Source organism: Coregonus clupeaformis, chromosome 37 (genome assembly GCF_020615455.1).
Source record: "Coregonus clupeaformis isolate EN_2021a chromosome 37, ASM2061545v1, whole genome shotgun sequence".
NCBI classification, from domain to species: Eukaryota; Metazoa; Chordata; class Actinopteri; order Salmoniformes; family Salmonidae; genus Coregonus; species Coregonus clupeaformis.
The window spans coordinates 2,456,446-2,475,000 of record NC_059228.1 but is presented as its reverse complement, the minus strand read 5'-3'; the positions used below and the strand labels follow the sequence as shown (position 1 = coordinate 2,475,000).

The 18,555-nt window shown below is 44.7% G+C and overlaps 1 protein-coding gene across 1 annotated transcript in view; it reads right to left on the bottom strand.

Moving 5' to 3' along the window:
• Nucleotides 1–18,555, bottom strand: part of wdr11 (WD repeat domain 11) — a 190,937-nt gene that overhangs the window by 107,360 nt on the left and 65,022 nt on the right. Inside the window, exon 6 of the mRNA XM_041867113.2 lies at nt 11,547–11,715. Coding sequence (XP_041723047.2) covers nt 11,547–11,715 — 169 coding nt within the window. The remainder of the gene's footprint in view (nt 1–11,546; nt 11,716–18,555) is intronic.

Here is an 18,555-nt window from a genome sequence, read left to right as displayed (position 1 = left end):
CAAATTGGCTGTGACAAGCGCGTCACGACACTTAGCGAGAACCCTGCGACTGCTGGACAGAGCCTCATAGGCTGAGTAATGATGCTCCTCTACTACTGCCGTAAGATTTGGGCTGGGCTGCTGTAGTGAAATGTGTACAGTGTAGGCTACACACTTGTGCACCCACACAGACACATGCCCATGCCACTTGCTGATGCACGTGCCCGCATATGCACGCACCTGTACATTTTACAGTTCTAAAACCATTATTTGGTCAACAGTAATTAGCATAAACCTGGTTCCTGGAATGAAAGTATCTGCCTTGTTTCACTGCGTGAAATTGAGAAATGCATTCTGATATGCTCATTTCAAAATGTAATTGCGGGGGTAAACACCGTTTTTAAAACAACTACTGATAGTCATTTAGTTCAGTTACCCAAGAAAGCAAAGGTAACTGAACTAAATGACTATCGCCCCGTAGCACTCACCTCTGTCATCATGAAATGCATTGAGAGACTAGTCAAGGATAATATTACCTCTGCTTTACCTGTCACCCTAGACCCACTTCAATTTGCTTACCGCCCCAATAGATCCACAGACGATGCAATTGCCATCACACTGCCCTATCCCATCTGGACAAGAGGAATACCTATGTAAGAATGCTGTTCATTGACTATAGCTCAGCATTCAACACCATAGTACCCTCCAAGCTCATCGTTAAGCTCGAGGCCCTGGGTCTGAACCCCGCCCTGTGCAACTGGGTCATGGACTTCCTGACGGGCCGCCCTCAGGTGGTGAAGGTAGGAAACAACATCTCCACTTCGTTGATCCTCAACACTGGGGCCCCACAAGGGTGCGTGCTCAGCCCCTTCCTCTACTCCCTGTTCACCCATGACTGCGTGGCCAAGCACACCTCAAACTCAATCATCAAGTTTGTAGACGACACAACAGTAGTAGGCTTGATTACCAACAATGACGAGACCGCCTACAGGGAGGAGGTGAGGGCTCTGGGAGTGTGGTGCCAGGAAAATAACCTCTCACTCAACTTCAACAAAACAAAGGAGATGATTGTTGGCTTCAGGAAACAGCAGAGGGTGCACCCCCCTATCCACATCGACAGGACCACAGTGGAGAAGGTGGAAAGCTTCAAGTTCCTTGGCATACACATCACTAACAAACTGAAATGGTCCACCCACGCAGACAGTGCGGTGAAGAAGGTGCAACAGAGCCTCTTCAACCTCAGGAGGCTGAAGAAATTTGGCTTGGCACCTAAAGCCCACAAACTTTTACAGATGCACAATTAAGAGCATCCTGTCGGCCTGTATCACCGCCTGGTACGGCAACTGCACCGCCCGCAACCGCAGGGCCCTCCAGAGGGTGGTGCGGTCTCCCGAACGGATTACCGGGGGCAAACTACCCGCCCTCCAAGACACCTACAGCACCCGATATCACAGGAAGGCCAAAAAGATCAAAGACATCAACCACCCGAGCCACTGCCTGTTCACCTCGCTATCATCCAGAAGGCGAGGTCAGTACAGGTGCATCAAAGCTGGGACCGAGAGAATGAAAAACAGCTTCTATCTCAAGGCCATCAGACTGTTAAATAGCCATCACTAGCACATTAGAGGCTGCTGCTGCCTATTGAAATCACTGGACACTTAAAAAAATGGAACACTAGTCACTTGAATAATGTTTACATATCTTGCACTACTCATCTCATATGTATTTACTGTATTCTATTCTATAATATTCTACTGTATCTTAGTCCATGTCATTGCTTGTCCATATATGTATATATTCTTAAATTCAATTCCTTACTAGATGTGTGTGTATTGGGTATATGTTGTGAAATTGTTAGATATTACTTGTTAGATATTACTGCAATGTCGGAGCTAGAAGCACAACCATTTCGCTACACCCGCAATAACATCTGCTAAACACGTGTATGTGACTAATACAATTTGATTTGATTTGTTAACGTTGTTACAAAGAGAAGAGAGTATCTGCTTTCTGTGAGTATCAACATTATTTCTGGCCTACAGTGCCTTCAGAAATTATTCACACCTCTTGCATGACCTTTTCCACCTTTTGTTGTGCAACAGCCTGAATTTTAAATTGATTAAATTGATATGTTGTGTCACTGATCTACACACAAAACCCCATAAACTCAGTGGAATTACTTTTTTTGAAATGTTTACAAATTATTTAAAAATGAAAAGCTGAAATGTCTTGAGTCACTACATGACCAAAAGTATGTGGAACCTTCTCGTCGAACATCTCATTCCAAAATCATGGGCATTAATATGTAGTTGGTCCCCCCTTTGCTGCTATAACAACCTCCAAACTTCTGGGAAGGCTTTTCACTAGATGTTGGAACATTGCTGCGGGGACTTTCTTCCATTCAGCCACAAGATGTCGAACACTGATGTTGGGCGATTAGACTTGGTTCGCAGTCGGAGGGTTGAGGTCAGGGCTCTGTGCAGGCCAGTTAAGATCTTCCACACCGATCAACAAACCATTTCTGTATGGACCTCAATTTGTACACGGGGGAAATGTAATTGTATGTTGTAGCGTTAAGTTTGCCCTTCACTGGAACTAAGGGGCCTAGCCCAAGGGGCTGAGGGACATTCTCTAAGACCTAAAGGCGGGATCTTCATTGAATAGCAATGGAGAGGGGGCATTCATTTCCTGATTCCACTTTGTTCAAGATTATTTGCCGCTAGTCTGTGAGTGACAATAGGCTGTTCGAGATCGCGCAAATTGAAAATGTGCCAGCCTGAACGGTAGGATGCGCTGTTCCAAGTTGTCAAATTAGGGTTTGTAAGGTCATGAAAAGTCATGGAAATTAGTTTCATAATTGTTGTTAATGTAATTCATGATAGCACACTTTTAAATGTGATCAATCAATAAAAAAATGACATATCAGCCATCATCGGAATGACCATTCGGTGCATGTCTGTGGTGCTGCGTGTGCTAGTGCGAGTGGGCCGTTGCCCGAGGAGAGAGCATGACATTTCAGCAGCAGGTATAAAATAATGACAGACAGAATAACTAGATCACCAATTCAAAACATAACTAGTAGCAGTTCTCGCTAGTTAACTATAGCTAACTAAGCATTCATTTAGTTGTTGCCTTTCCACATGCACTGCAGAGCCTAAACAAATCTGCACCGTTGGAAAGCTGGGATTCCCCTCTATTTAACAGAAGCCATGTAATTGCGACAACGTAAAAAATATTCGAAGAATAGTCTAATTGAAAAATAACTTGCTGTGATTAGATCTCCCCCGAAACAATGAATATTTGAGCCTGATATATAAACATGTCTAGTTAGATACCTTGCTTTGAAGTAGCCTACCTTATTCATTTGATCCCTGATTTATTGAATGAGGGAATCATTTTATAAAAAGACAAAAGTATTTGGTTGTAATGTTGAAAAAGCCTGCACACCCAGGAGCTCCCCAGATGGAGGGTTGATCACATATTGACAACATGTCACTAACAAGGCAGTTCTATGTGGGGGCTAAGTGCCTTAATCAAGGGCACAATGGCAGGAGGTGGTTAGTCTACAAGGGATCAGACATAACAGCTTTCCAGTGTCAATAATGCTTTCTTTTTCATGTAGGCTATAATAATAGTCATGGAAATTTGGTTCAAGGTCATGGAGAAGTCATGGAAAATTGCATAATGTCATTTGTGAATTTCGGATAAATTGTCTAATGGACTGACTTGGAAAAAGACAGCTTCTGTACTTCTTCCATCCCGAGTCAAGCACTGGTGATGAGTCTATGAGATTACCAGGGCATATTCTGGCAGATGATGATCTGGTAATGCATCTAGAAAAGACTATCTGGATAGAATGTATAACGGGAGACCTGGTTAGTGGCATGCGTTTTTCTGGATTTTTTTGTTGTTATTCTGTCTCTCACCTACCATTAAAATTATAGACTGATCATTTCTTTGTCAGTGGGCAAACTTACAAAATCAGCAGGGGATCAGATACTTTTTTCCCTCACTGTAGAGAGTCAATGGAGTAAAAAACTTTCCATTTTGTTTTGCCTCTGCAGTTTGGATGAAGTCCATCACGCTTAAAGAAAGCAGGGCGTTCCCAAAAGAGGTCAAAGTTGTTGATAAAGGGAATTAATCCTCCTTAAAATGCAATGTCCCTTCAGCCAGTCATTCAAATTAGAAAGGCTGATGCCACGCTTGTAGCACGGTTGGGGGCCAGAAATGATCAATATCTTATCGCTGGCTTCCAATGTGTTAATCAATGTCTTAGAATGCTGCTTTAAAACCTCAGACTGCTGGAGGGAAGTGTCATTTGTACTATAAATGGTACTCAGATTTAGGTAGTTATCCAGCTGGAGAGTGATTGTTTACATCCAAAACTCGAGCTCCAGGAAAACAGCGCACAGCCGTGGGCCCGAGCGCAGCATTGGTGAGGGAGACGTCCCGTAACCACAAGAGTAGCAGCAGTTGTGTCCGGTGGAGATGAATTGGGAGCGGGAGAACGCTCCGATGAGAGCCGACTGAGGGCATTGAATGTGTTGGACAGCCGCAGCCCTGGGCGTAATGGTAGTGGTAGCAGGCGGTGATTCTCATTGCCCTTACAACCAACCTGTTTCCACTGACTCCAGTGGACGGGGGGGTGGAACCGGCCACGGTTGGGGGGTGTGCCTTAGCAGATGGGCCGGTGGTCTGGGCTGGTGGTGAGAAGGGTGCCTCAGTGTTGTTTTTGGCCGATGCCTCAGCTAATGCCACTGTCGAATTTACCAGCCTTGTGGAGCAGGTAGCACTCCTTGCCAAATTACAATCGAAGGTCTGGGTGAATTTTGTGCACATAAAAGCAGCCACAAAGTCCTCCGTTTTGACAACAGTAATCATGTTGCATGACCCACATCCCATAACTCTCATCTGGGTCAGGCAAGCTCATGATTGTATTCGCCCTGGCAATCCAAGCTTGGGTCAGGTTGGAGCAGTCCCAGCCATAAGGGCTAACCACAACGCGAGCTTGTTGGTGATCCTCCAGGGACAGGTAGTCTATACTAGTCATGGCCAAGAGCAGGCAGAGCCCGGTGTGGAGTTGGCTATGAGTTGGAACTAAAACCGTGTGAGTATAAGATAGTAAAACGATACAATGAAATAAAGTGCCATAGATTAGGCTAAAACAAACAAATCGAAATACCGGTAACACACCAACCGGATGTCATCAAAGTTCCAACTGTAATGTCGTGTTTGCTCCATAGGGCTACTCACACTCAAACCATGAAAAGGAACAAACAAATAGGGTGAGACGCAATATAATAACCTGTTTGTATGACTTGACTTTTGATATTACTCTAATAAAATTAAGAAATGTGTGTGAAGGTTTGGTGGGGTATGGCTATTATCAGGCTTAGCTACTGCAGGCCTGTGAAGGCAGTGCACATCGGTGCTCTAGCAGACTCCCACAGTTGAACTTGAGGTGAGGAAGAGTGTTTTAGGCCTACCAGAGTTCCTTTAATCTAACAATATAATGCTTATCCTAATAAAAATATATATATACACATCGAAAACGGACGAATTAGCCTCCTTAAGTACGCTATATATCTCTATCACAGTAGTAGCCTATCTGACAAGGATAAAGAAATATATGTCGGTGTTGGGAACATTCAACCGGCATATCGCCATCTATCTTTCGGTCTCTCTGGGCTAGGCCTTAGCTTCTGTTCCTTTATATTAATTTTTTTAATATGAATATACAGTGGACGCCTAGGCATACATGCATGCAATACCCTGATGCATTTGCGCTTAAATCTCAGACAGCTCCGACAATTATTATTTTAGAAGCACCTTTGGCAGCGATTACAGTCTTTGAGTCGTCTTGGGTATGTCTATTAGCTTTGCACATCTGGATTTTAGGATTTTGTTCCATTCTTCCTTGCAGATTTTCTCAAGCTCTGTTAACTTAGATGGGGAGTGGCGGTAAACAGCAATCTTCAAGTCTTTCCACAGTTTTTCCAATGGGATTCTAGTATGGGCTTTGGCTGGGCCCCTCAGTGACTTTCAGATTCTTGTTCTGAAGTCATTCCAGCGCTGCTTTGGCTGTATACTTGGGGTCATTGTCCTGTTGGAACGTAAATCTTTGCCCCAGTCTAGGGTCATTTAAACTCTGAAGCAGGTTCTCATTAAGGATTTGCATGCATTTGGATTAATTCATTGTTCCCTCTCTCCTTACCAGTCTCCCAGTCACTGCTGCTGAGTGGCTATTTGAAGAATCTAAAATATATTTTGTTTAACACTTTTTTGGTTACTACATGATTCCAAATGTGTTATTTCAGAGTTTTGATGTTTTCACTATTATTCTACAATGTAGAAAATAGTAAAAAATAAAATAAAGAAAAACCCTTGAATGAGTAGGTGTGTCCAAACTTTTAACTGATACTGTAGTTCTGTCAGAGTGGTCATTGGGTTCTTGGTCACCTCCCTGATCAAGGCCCTTCTTGCCCGGTTGCTCAGTTTGGTCGGACAGCCAGCTCTAGGCAGATCTATGGACAGATCCTTGCACTTCATTGTATAGTTTCTGCTCTGACATGCACTGTCAACTGTGGGACCTTATCTAGACAGGTGTGTTTCTTTCTAAATCCTGTCCAAACAATTGAATTGGCCACAGGTGGACTCCAATGAAGTTGTAGTGACATTTCATAGATTATCAAAGGAAATTGGATGGACCAGAAATCAATCAATGGGTTGTCTGCGGGTGGTCGTCGGGAGAGGTCGTGTTTTTCTCTAGCTGGAGGTAAGCAGGAGGTAAGCTTCTCATATGGTGTTGAGTAAAGCTTAACCATGTATTAGATCGTAGGTAGGTAGTTAGCTGTAGTTAGGTATTGTATTTATTATAGGTTAGTATTGTTGTTATTGTAGGTTTCCGTAGGTAATTGTAGGTTAGTACCGAAGCACGAGGCTAGCTAGCTAGCGGGTAGCTACTGGTAACGATTAGCAACGCTGGAGAGCTGTTTCCAATGTTAATGTAGTCCTAGCCAACGTTTAATTTTTTGCTTAACCATGTATTAGATCGTAGGTAGGTAGTTAGCTGTAGTTAGGTATTGTATTTATTATAGGTTAGTATTGTTGTTATTGTAGGTTTCCGTAGGTAATTGTAGGTTAGTATCGAAGCACGAGGCTAGCTAGCTAGCGGGTAGCTACTGGTAACGATTAGCAACGCTGGAGAGCTGGTTCCAATGTTAATGTAGTCCTAGCCAACGTTTAATTTTTTGCTGCGTTATGCGTTATGAAAGGAACTAGACACGGACTTGAATTATCTGTTTAGTGTGCTAACACACTCTTGGCAGTTTGTTGTAACCAAGTATTGATGCTAAATTGTGTGTTAATGGATGCTAGCTTGCAAGTTAGCTACGGCGTCATAGCTAGGCTTCGTGGGTTGTTGTGGGTAGTTACTGTGTCTTGGCAGTGTCCTCGGCCGTGCCGGCTGTAGCACGAAGCTAGCTAGCTAGCCGTTCTTCAAACAAAGTCAACACAGTGGCCATTGCTAGCTCCCCAACACGACCAGCTAGCTGTACTGTAGTAGCTAACTACAATATACTTGTCCTAGCTAGCCAACGTCTAATCATTGCTGCGTCATGAAAGGAACTTGACACAGACACGAATGATCTGTTTAGTGTGTTATCACATTATTGGTGGTTTGTTGTGACCAAGTGTTGGTGCTAAACGGTGTGTTATTGTTATTGGATGCTAGCTTGCTAGTTGGCTATGGTGTCATAGTTGGCTAGCTGAATAAAGTGGGTTGAGTCTATTCCTTTAAACATTGAACCGCTGTGGTTCACAACAATTCTGATTTCTAAAGGCGGAAGTTGGGAGAGTTTTTGTTTGGGTGGTTCAGTGAAACAATTTTAGTTTCTGAGGTAGAAGTTTTTGGTGAGGGAGGCCCTGCTCTCTCCGCTCCCAGATGCTTAGCCCATTTCATTCCGATCTCCTCTGCATTTTTGTAGCCATTTGCTACAGCCTGTCAACTATGCCTCTGCCTATCCCTGTTCTCTCCTCTCTGCACAGGCTACACAAACGCACCACACCGCGTGGCTGCTGCCTCTCTAACCTGGTGGTCCCTGCACGCACCACCCACGTGGAGTTCCAGGTCGCAGGCAGCCTCTGGAACTGCCGTTCTGCTGCCAACAAAGCTGACTTCATCCCAGCCTATGCCAACCTCCAGTCCCTCGATTTCCTGGCGCTGACGGAAACATGGATCACCACTGAAAACACTGCTACTCCTACTGCTCTCTCCTCGTCTGACCATGTGTTCTCGCATACCCCGAGAGCATCTGGTCAGAGGGGTGGTGGTACAGGAATCCTCATCTCTCCCAAGTGGACATTCTCAATTTTTCCCCTAACCCATCTGTCTATCTCCTCATTTGAATTCCATGCTGTCACAGTCACTAGCCCATTTAAGCTTAATATCCTTGTCATCTATCGCCCTCCAGGTTCCCTTGGAGAGTTCATCAATGAGCTTGACGCCTTGATAAGTTCCTTCCCTGAGGATGGCTCACCCCTCACAGTTTTGGGGGATTTCAACCTCCCTATGTCCACATTTGACTCATTTCTCTCTGCCTCCTTCTTTCCACTCCTCTCCTCTTTTGACCTCACCCTCTCACCGTCCCCCCTACTCACAAGGCAGGCAATACGCTTGACCTCATCTTCACTAGATGCTGCTCCTCTACTAATCTCACTGCAACTCCCTCCATGTCTCCGACCACTACTTTGTTTCCTTTTCTCTCTCACTCTCCTCCCACACTACTCACTCTGCCCCTACACAGATGGTAATGCGCCGCCGCAACCTTCGCTCTCTCTCTCCCACTACTCTCTCCTCTTCCATCCTATCATCTCTTCCCTCTGCTCAATCCTTCTCCCTCCAATCTCCTGATTCTGCCTCCTCAACCCTCCTCTCCTCCCTTTCTGCATCCTTTGACTCTCTGTGTCCCCTATCCTCCCGGCCGGCTCGGTCCTCCCCTCCAGCTCCGTGGCTTGATGACTCATTGCGAGCTCACAGAACAGAGCTCCGGGCAGCGGAGCGGAAATGGAAGAAAACTAAACTCCCTGCCGACCTGGCATCTTTTCACTCCCTCCTCTCTACATTTTCTTCATCTGTTTCTGCTGCTAAGGCCACCTTCTACCACTCTAAATTCCAAGCATCTGCCTCTAACCCTAGGAAGCTCTTTGCCACATTTTCCTCCCTCCTGTATCCCCCCCCCCCCCTCTCTCTCTGTGGATGACTTCGTCAACCACTTTGAAAAGAAGGTTGACGACATCCGATCCTCGTTTGTTAAGTCTAATGACACTGCTGGTCCTGCTCACACTGCCCTACCCTATGCTTTGACTTCTTTCTCCCCTCTCTCTCCAGATAAAATCCTGCGACTTGTGACTGCAGGCCGCCCAACAACCTGCCCGCTTGACCCCATCCCCTCCTCCCTTCTCCAGACCATCTCCGGTGACCTTCTCCCCTACCTCACCTCGCTGATCAACTCATCCTTGACCGCTGGCCATGTCCCTTCCGTCTTCAAGAGAGCGAGAGTTGCTCCCCTTCTCAAAAAACCAACACTCGACCCCACTGATGTCAACAACTACAGACCAGTATCCCTTCTTTCTTTTCTTTCCAAAACTATTGAGCGTGCCGTCTTTAGCCAACTCTCTTGCTATCTCTCTCAGAATGACCTTCTTGATCCAAACCAATCAGGTTTCAGGACTGGTCATTCAACTGAGACTGCTCTTCTCTGTGTCACGGAGACTCTCCGCACTGCTAAAGCTAACTCTCTCTCCTCTGCTCTTGTCCTTCTAGACCTGTCTGCTGCCTTTGATACTGTGTACCATCAGATCCTCCTCTCCACCCTCTCCGAGCTGGGCATCTCCGGCGCGGCTCACTCCTGGATTGCGTCCTACCTGACCGGTCGCTCCTACCAAGTGGCGTGGCGGGAAGCTGTCTCCGCACCACGTGCTCTCACCACTGGTGTCCCCCAGGGCTCGGTTCTAGGCCCTCTCCCTTTTCTCCCTATACACCAAGTCACTTGGCTCTGTCATATCCTCACATGGCCTTTCCTATCATTGCTACGCTGACGATACACAACTAATCTTCTCCTTTCCCCCTTCTGATAACCAGGTGGCGAATCGCATCTCTGCATGTCTGGCAGACATATCAGTATGGATGACGGATCACCACCTCAAGCTGAACCCTGGCAAGACGGAGCTGCTCTTCCTCCCGGGGAAGGACTGCCCGTTCCATGATCTCGCCATCACGGTTGACAACTCCGCTGTGTCCTCCTCCCAGAGTGCGAAGAGCCTAGGCGTGACCCTGGACAACACCCTGTCGTTCTCCGCCAACATCAAGGCGGTGACCCGCCTCCTGCAGGTTCATGCTCTACAACATTCGGAGAGTGCGACCCTGCCTTACACAGGAAGCGGCGCAGGTCCTGGTCCAGGCACTTGTCATCTCCCGTCTGGACTACTGCAACTCGCTGTTGGCTGGCCTCCCTGCCTGTGCCATTAAACCCCTACAACTCATCCAGAATGCCGCAGCCCGTCTGGTGTTCAACCTTCCCAAGTTCTCTCACGTCACCCCCCTCCTCCGCACACTCCACTGGCTTCCAGTTGAAGCTCGCATCCGCTACAAGACCATGGTGCTTGCCTATGGAGCAGTGAGGGGAACGGCACCTCTGTACCTTCAGGCTCTGATCAGTCCCTACACCCAAACGAGGGCATTGCGTTCATCCACCTCTGGCCTGCTGGCTCCCTTCCTCTGCGGAAGCATAGCTCCCGCTCAGCCCAGTCAAAACTGTTCGCTGCTCTGGCACCCCAATGGTGGAACAAGCTCCCTCACGACGCCAGGACAGCGGAGTCACTCACCACCTTCCGGAGACATTTGAAACCCCACCTCTTTAAGGAATACCTGGGATAGGATAAAGTATTCCTTCTAACCCCCCCAAATTGTAAAGTGGTTATCCCACTGGCTATAGGGTGAACGCACCAATTTGTGAGTCGCTCTGGCTAAGAGCGTCTGCTAAATGACGTTAATGTGCCCTTGAGCAAGGCACTTAACCCTAATTGCTCCTGTAAGTCGCTCTGGATAAGAGCGTCTGCTAAATGACTAAAATGTAAATGTAAATGTAATTTGGAGTGTCATAGCAAATGGGGTGTGAATACTTATGTAAATTGATATTTCTGTATTTAATTTCAATAAATTTGCAAACATTTCTAAAAACATGTTTCCCTTTGTCATCATGGGGTATTGTGTGAAAAATGGGTCAATCTATTTTGAATTCAGGCTGTAACAAAATGTGGAATAAGTCAAAGGGTATGAATACTTTCCAAAGGCACTGCATCTGTGTTTTTTCCAAGTAAAAAAATGGATCATGCCCAGAGAGGAAATTGGTTTTGCAGCAGAATCGTCAATATTTCAAAGGACCTAAAAATATATATATTTCTAAAGTACCATAAAAAATTATAATACAGACTGCACAGGGGTTTAATTGAGGTGAGGGTAGGTTGAGGTGAGACTGAAATGTGAGTATATGTGTGTTGGGTCCCACCTGAAAAAAGGGCACCCCGGAGCGTTCAATGCCCACCACACCCACGGTCTGGCTGAGCTCAAGGTCCAGGATGAGGATCTCTCTGGGGTAGAGCAGCAGCATGTGGTTCCTCTTGGACGGCAGGTAGGACAGCTGCAGGCAGTCTGCATTCAGCGTCACAGCCTCCGCTCTGACGAGAGAAACACACCGATAGAAATAGAATGAACTTCCTGATTTTACTTCCTGGAATGGGTACATTCAATATGGCCGCTGGTCCACTCATCATAGAACAGTGACTTGAATCGGAATGGCCCTTCAATTAATTATATTTTCATGAAACACAGCATTAGTGGTTAACGTTGACTAACTTTAAACCAGCAGGTATTATGCTGTCTAATGATGCAGTTTTTGACCAACTCAGTGGACTAGAGTGTCTGCCCTGTGATAGGAAGGTCGGGGGTTCGATCCCTGGTCGAGACATAAAAGACTCTAAAAACATCGGACCCTCTCTGCTTGGCACTCAGCATTAAGGAGATGAATTGGGGGTAAGGCCCTGCAATAGACGAGCGTCCTGTTCACTGTCCAGGGGTGTGCTTGCCCTATTGGCCGTTCTGGCTCTGAAAAAAGCTACTTACTTACTGGTGCAGTATAATGCATTGCCAGAATTGTTATGGACGTGTAGTCCTTTAGTTATAGCATTTTTTTTAATTTTTAAATTTTTTAAAGGGGTAGATCAGCTTAATATTGCAGATAGATTGTAACTTCCATCAATGTAATTGTCTGCATCACTTCCAATCCCCCATGTTTTTAATAAACACTAAGGAGTTTAAATGTTGTATGTGCGTATGACAGTTCTACCACATGGCAGCGCAAATTCAGTATCCTCCAAGGAAAAGGACAAATAAATCTTTGCAGCAAATCTTCTTACGGATGTCCTGGGAACTGAATTCATACTCAAAAAACCTTACCTGTTTTACAAACAGGATCACACAATATATATACCATGAGTACCTTTCATATAAACATTAATATAGCTCTTAGCTTTAATCTCTTACAGGAATAAGAAAATAAAAATGGGTCAAAATGCTTTACATTTTAACTACAACACCAGGCTCACGTGGACTGAACAATAGACTATATACTGGGCAAATGGAAAGTACTAGTGCTTACACCTATACACCATTTCTTATAAAAGTAATTTAAAACATAACTGTTTACCAAAATGGATTATGATAACAGATAATCCCATTTTATAAAAGTATGAAAACTGAAATAGTTCGCCATGCATGATTAGCATGATCACTAATGTTTACCTATTTCAATTGATCGATAGCTGAGCTAGCCTAAAAGTTAAAGGCTTGTGCGTATGCTTGGTTCAGCATGAACACGCACAAAATGCTAGCAATAGCTTAGCTAGCCTAACCGCTAGCAGCTCGTTCTCCTTATGAAAACTCACTAAATCCTGGTGTCAATCTTTCCCTCAACCCCTTCACAGCACGTTCGGATAGATAAGTGAGTTATTATCCGTTTTTCTTTTTTTAGTTCAGTGTTATACAACTTCTCACAATGATTTCAAACATAGTTTTTCTTCCATAGAATGGCGGTAGCTCTTCACGTTCCGTTCTAGCTCCTTTTTTAACATGTTGGCACCCACTGGTGTAGAATGTGAGATTAGGAGAGGGACTAAGATAAAATATTGAGTTTTGATTGGCTCAACATAAACTGCTCGTCATGCAGCTTCTGACAGCTGATTTGTAATAGCGGTCAACTTTTAAACCATATCACAATATAATAGGTTACTGGAATCTCACTAGCAACAATAATGAATTCAACATTAGTTGACCTGCGTTACACTCAGGTAAACAAACTATTTTCTCAGACAGATCAACTAGCCTAATATAAAAGCGTTTAACTTTATTAATTACCCCAAAGATAGGAAATATCTTACAAGATGGTGCCTATAGACATGGCAGCTCTGTTTCTAGCTCCTAAGCAACTTTGCAGTATATTTTTTGTGTGTGTCATTTATTACATTAATAGCCCAGAATGTTTTTTTGTGTTATTACATACAGACGGAAATAACTTTTGGATATCAGAACGCGGTAACGCCAGGATCCAGGATCCTTTGTTCGTAGGCAATTGAACTTATCCCAGAGGCTGCTTCAAGACGCCGCCAGCGGAGAAGAGGTATTCGGAGCGGACTTCTAGAGATGTGCACACCATCCACCACTTTCGAGTATATTACTCGCTAATGTTCAGTCCCTGGACAATAAAGTAGACTAGCTCAGGGCGAGGGTCTCCTTCCAGAAAGACATCAGGGACTGTAACATACTCGTTCACAGAATAGTGGCTCTCTTAGGCTATACTGTCCCAGTCCATACAGCCAGCTGGGATCTCAGTACATCGTGCAGACAGGAATAAAGAACTCTCCGGGAAGAAGAAAGGCGGTGGTGTATGTTTCATGATTAACTACTCATGGTGTGATTGTGGTAACGTACAGGAAGTCCTTTGTTCACACAACATAGAATATCGCACAATCAAATGCAGATCGTATTACCACCAAAAACAATTATCTTTGGTAATTGTCAAAGCCGTCTATATTCCCCTTCAAGCCGATACCACGATGGCCCTCAAGGAACTACACTGGACTTTGTGCAAACTGGAAACCACATATTCTAAAGCCGCATTTATTGTAGCTGGGGACTTTAACAAAGCAAATATGAGGAAAAGCTACCGAAGTTCTATCAACACATTACCTGTAGTACTCGCGCTTCAAAATCTCTCAACCTTTGTTACTCTCCTTTCCGGGATGGCTACAAGGCCCTCCACCGCCCTCCCATTCTGCTCCTCCCTTCCTATAGGCAGAATCTCAAACTGGAAGTGCCCGTGCTAAGGTTTTCCAACGCTGGTCTGACCAACCGGAATTCATGTTTCAAGATTGTTTTGATCACGCGGACTGGGATATGTTCCGGGTTGCATCTGAGAATAACATTGACGTATACACTGACTGAGTTAATCAGAAAGTGTATAGGGGATGTTGTTCCCAGTGTGACTATTAAAACCTATCCAAACAAAAAGTAAATATATAGATGGCAGCATTCGTGCAAAACTGAAAGCGCGAACCACCACAATTAACCACGGCCCTCCATATGGCAATCAAACAAGCAAAACGTCAGTACAGAGACAAAGTGGAGTCGCAATTCAACGGCTCAGACACGAAACGTAAGTGGCAGGGACTCTAGACAATCACGGATTACAAAAGAAAAACCTGTCACGTCGGACACAGATGTCCTGCTCCCGTGCAAGCTAAAACACCTTCTTCGCTCGCTTTAAGGATAACACTGCACACCCGCCGCTCCCAAGGACTGTTCTCCATGGCCAACGTGAGTAAGACATTTAAGCGTGTTAACCCTCGCAAGGCTGCCGGCCCAGATGGCAACCCTAGCCACGTCCTCAGAGCATGCGCAGACCAGTTGACTGGAGTGTTTACGAACATATTCAATCTCTCCCTATTCCAGCCTGCTGTCCCCACTTGCTTCAAGATGTCCACCATTGTTCATGTACCAAAGAAAGCTGAACTAAATGACTATCGCCCCGTAGCACTCACTTCTGTCATCATGAAGTGCTTTGAGAAGCTAGTTAAGGATGATATCACCTCCACCTTACCCAACACCCTAGACACCTTTGCATACCGCCCCAATAGACAATGCAATCACCATCACACTGCCCTATCCCATCTGGACAACAGGAATACCTATGTAAGAATGCTGTTCATTGACTATAGCTTAGCCTTCAACAACATAGTACCCTATAAGCTCATCATTAAGCTCAGGGCCCTGGGTCTGAACCTCGCCCTGTGCAACTGGGTCCTGGACTTCCTGACGGGCCGCCAAAAGGTGGTGAAGGTAGTAAACAACACCTCCACTACGCTGATCCTTAACGATAGGGCCCCACAAGTGTGCGTGCTCAGCCCCTTCTACAGTGAGGAAAAAAATTATTTGATCCCCTGCTGATTTTGTAAGTTTGCTCACTGACAAAGAAATTATCAGTCTATAATTTTAATGGTAGGTTTATTTGAACAGTGAGAGACAGAATAACAACAAAAAAATCCAGAAAAATGCATGTCAAAAATGTTATAAATTGATTTGCATTTTAATGAGGGAAATAAGTATTTGACCCCCTCTCAATCAGAAAGATTTCTGTCTCCTAGGTGTCTTTTATACAGGTAACGAGCTGAGATTAGGAGCACACTCTTATAGGGAGTGCTCCTAATGTCAGCTTGTTACCTGTGTAAAAGAAACCTGTCCACAGACGCAATCAATCAATCAGATTCCAAACTCTCCACCATGGCCAAGACCAAAGAGCTCTCCAAGGATGTCAGGGACAAGATTGTAGACCTACACAAGGCTGGAATGGGCTACAAGACCATCGCCAACCAGCTTGGTGGGAAGGTGACAACAGTTGGTGCGATTATTCACAAATGGAAGAAACACAAAAGATCTGTCAATCTCCCTCGGCCTGGGGCTCCATGCAAGATCTCACCTCGTGGAGTTGCAATGATCATGAGAACGGTGAGGAATCAGCCCAGAACTACACGGGAGGATCTTGTCAATGATCTCAAGGCAGCTGGGACCATAGTCACCAAGAAAACAATTGGAAACACACTACGTCGTGAAGGACTGACATCCTGCAGCGCCCGCAAGGTCCCCCTGCTCAAGAAAGCACATATACAGGCACGTCTGAAGTTTGCCAATGAACATCAGAATGATTCAGAGGAGAACTGGGTGAAAGTGTTGTGGTCAGATGAGACCAAAAATCGAGCTCTTTGGCATCAACTCAACTCGCCGTGTTTGGAGGAGGAGGAATGCTGCCTATGACCCCAAGAACACCATCCCCACCGTCAAACATGGAGGTGGAAACATTATGCTTTGGGGCTGTTTTTCTGCTAAGGGGACAGGACAACTTCACTGCATCAAAAGGACGATGGACGGGGCCATGTACCGTCAAATCTTGGGTGAGAACCTCCTTCCCTCAGCCAGGGCATTGAAAATGGGTCGTGGATGGGTATTCCAGCATGACAATGCCCAAAACAGACGGCCAAGGCAACAAAGGAGTGGCTCAAGAAGAAGCACATTAAGGTCCTGGAGTGGCCTAGCCAGTCTCCAGACCTTAATCCCATAGAAAATCTGTGGAGGGAGCTGAAGGTTCGAGTTGCCAAACGTCAGCCTCAAAACCTTAATGACTTGGAGAAGATCTGCAAAGAGGAATGGGACAAAATCCCTCCTGAGATGTGTGCAAACCTGGTGGCCAACTACAAGAAACGTCTGACCTCTGTGATTGCCACCAAGAGTTTTGCCACCAAGTACTAAATCATGTTTTGCAGAGGGGTCAAATACTTATTTCCCTCATTAAAATGCAAATCAATTTCTAACATTTTTGACATGCGTTTTTCTGGATTTTTTTCTGAAAATGCAAATCAATGTGTTTTTCTGCATTTTTTTGTTGTTATTCTGTCTCTCACTGTTCAAATAAACCTACCATTAAAATTATAGACTGATCATATCTTTGTCAGTGGGCAAACGTACAAAATCAGCAGGGGATCAAATACTTTTTTCCCTCACTGTACATCCCCCCAATTGAATCCCCATACTTTAACGATGACAGCTTCTCCATCCTAGATGGGGAGATTAACCACTTCAAGGCCAAGGGACATGTACTAGTCTGTGGCGACCTAAATGCCAGAACTTGACACTCAGCACACAGGGGGACAAACACCTACCTGGAGGTGACAGCATTCCCTCCCCAATATGCCCCCCTAGACACAACTACGACAAAACAACCAAGAAAAATGGGTCACAACTCCTGCAGCTCTGTCGCATGCTGGGTCTGTAAATATTCAATGGTAGGCTTCGAGGGGACTCTTAGGGTAGGTACACCTACAGCTCATCCCTTGGCAGTAGTACTGTAGATTACTCTATCACGACCCACGATCATCAACCCAGTCTCTCAGCGCTTTCACAGTCAGCCCACTGACACCCTTATCAGATCAAAGCAAAATCACAGTACTTGGAACAGAGCAATACTGAATCATAAGACATCAAAGACGAACAAACTACATACTATTAAGAAATGCTATAGATTGGAAGGAAAGTAGTGTAGAAACATACCAAAAAAATATTGGGCAACAACAAATTCAATCCCTTTTAGACAACTTCCTGGACAAAACGTTTCACTGCAATAGTGAAGGTGTAAACTTGGCAGTAGAAAGCCTAAACGGCGTATTTTACTTTTCAGCTTCCCTACCAAATCAAAAAATTTGAAGCAGACAACCTGAGAAAATTAACAATGACAAATGGTTTGATGAAGAATAAAAAACCTAAGAAAAAACAGATAAATCTATCCAACCAAGAAAGCCTGAGCCTTAACTATGGTGAAACACTAAAACAGTACAGAAATACAGTAAGGAAAAAGGAACAGCACGTCAGAAACCAGCTCAATGTAATTGAAGAATCCATAGAATTTAACCACTTCTGGGAAAATTGGAACACACTAAACAAACAACACGAAGAGCTCTCTATCAAAAATGGAGATGAGATGTATGGATAAACCACTTCTCCAATCTTTTTGGCCCTATAACAAAAACATATACATGATCAATTACAAATCTTACAATCAGCTATTGAAGACTAACAGAACCCACTGGATTTTCCAATTACATTCAATGAACTACAGGACAAAATACAAACCCTCCAACCCAAAAAGACCTGTGGTGTTGATGGTATCCTAAATAATAAAATACAGACCACAAATTCCAATTGGCTATACTTAAACTATTTAACATCATCCTTAGCTAGGGCATCTTCCCCAATATTTGGAACCAATGACTGATCACCCCAATCCACAAAAGTGAAACCAATGACCGCAATAACTACCGTGGGATCTGCGTCAACAGCAACCTCTGGAAAATCCTCTGCATTATCATTAATAACAGACTACTAACTACATTTCCTCAGTGAAAACAACATGAGCA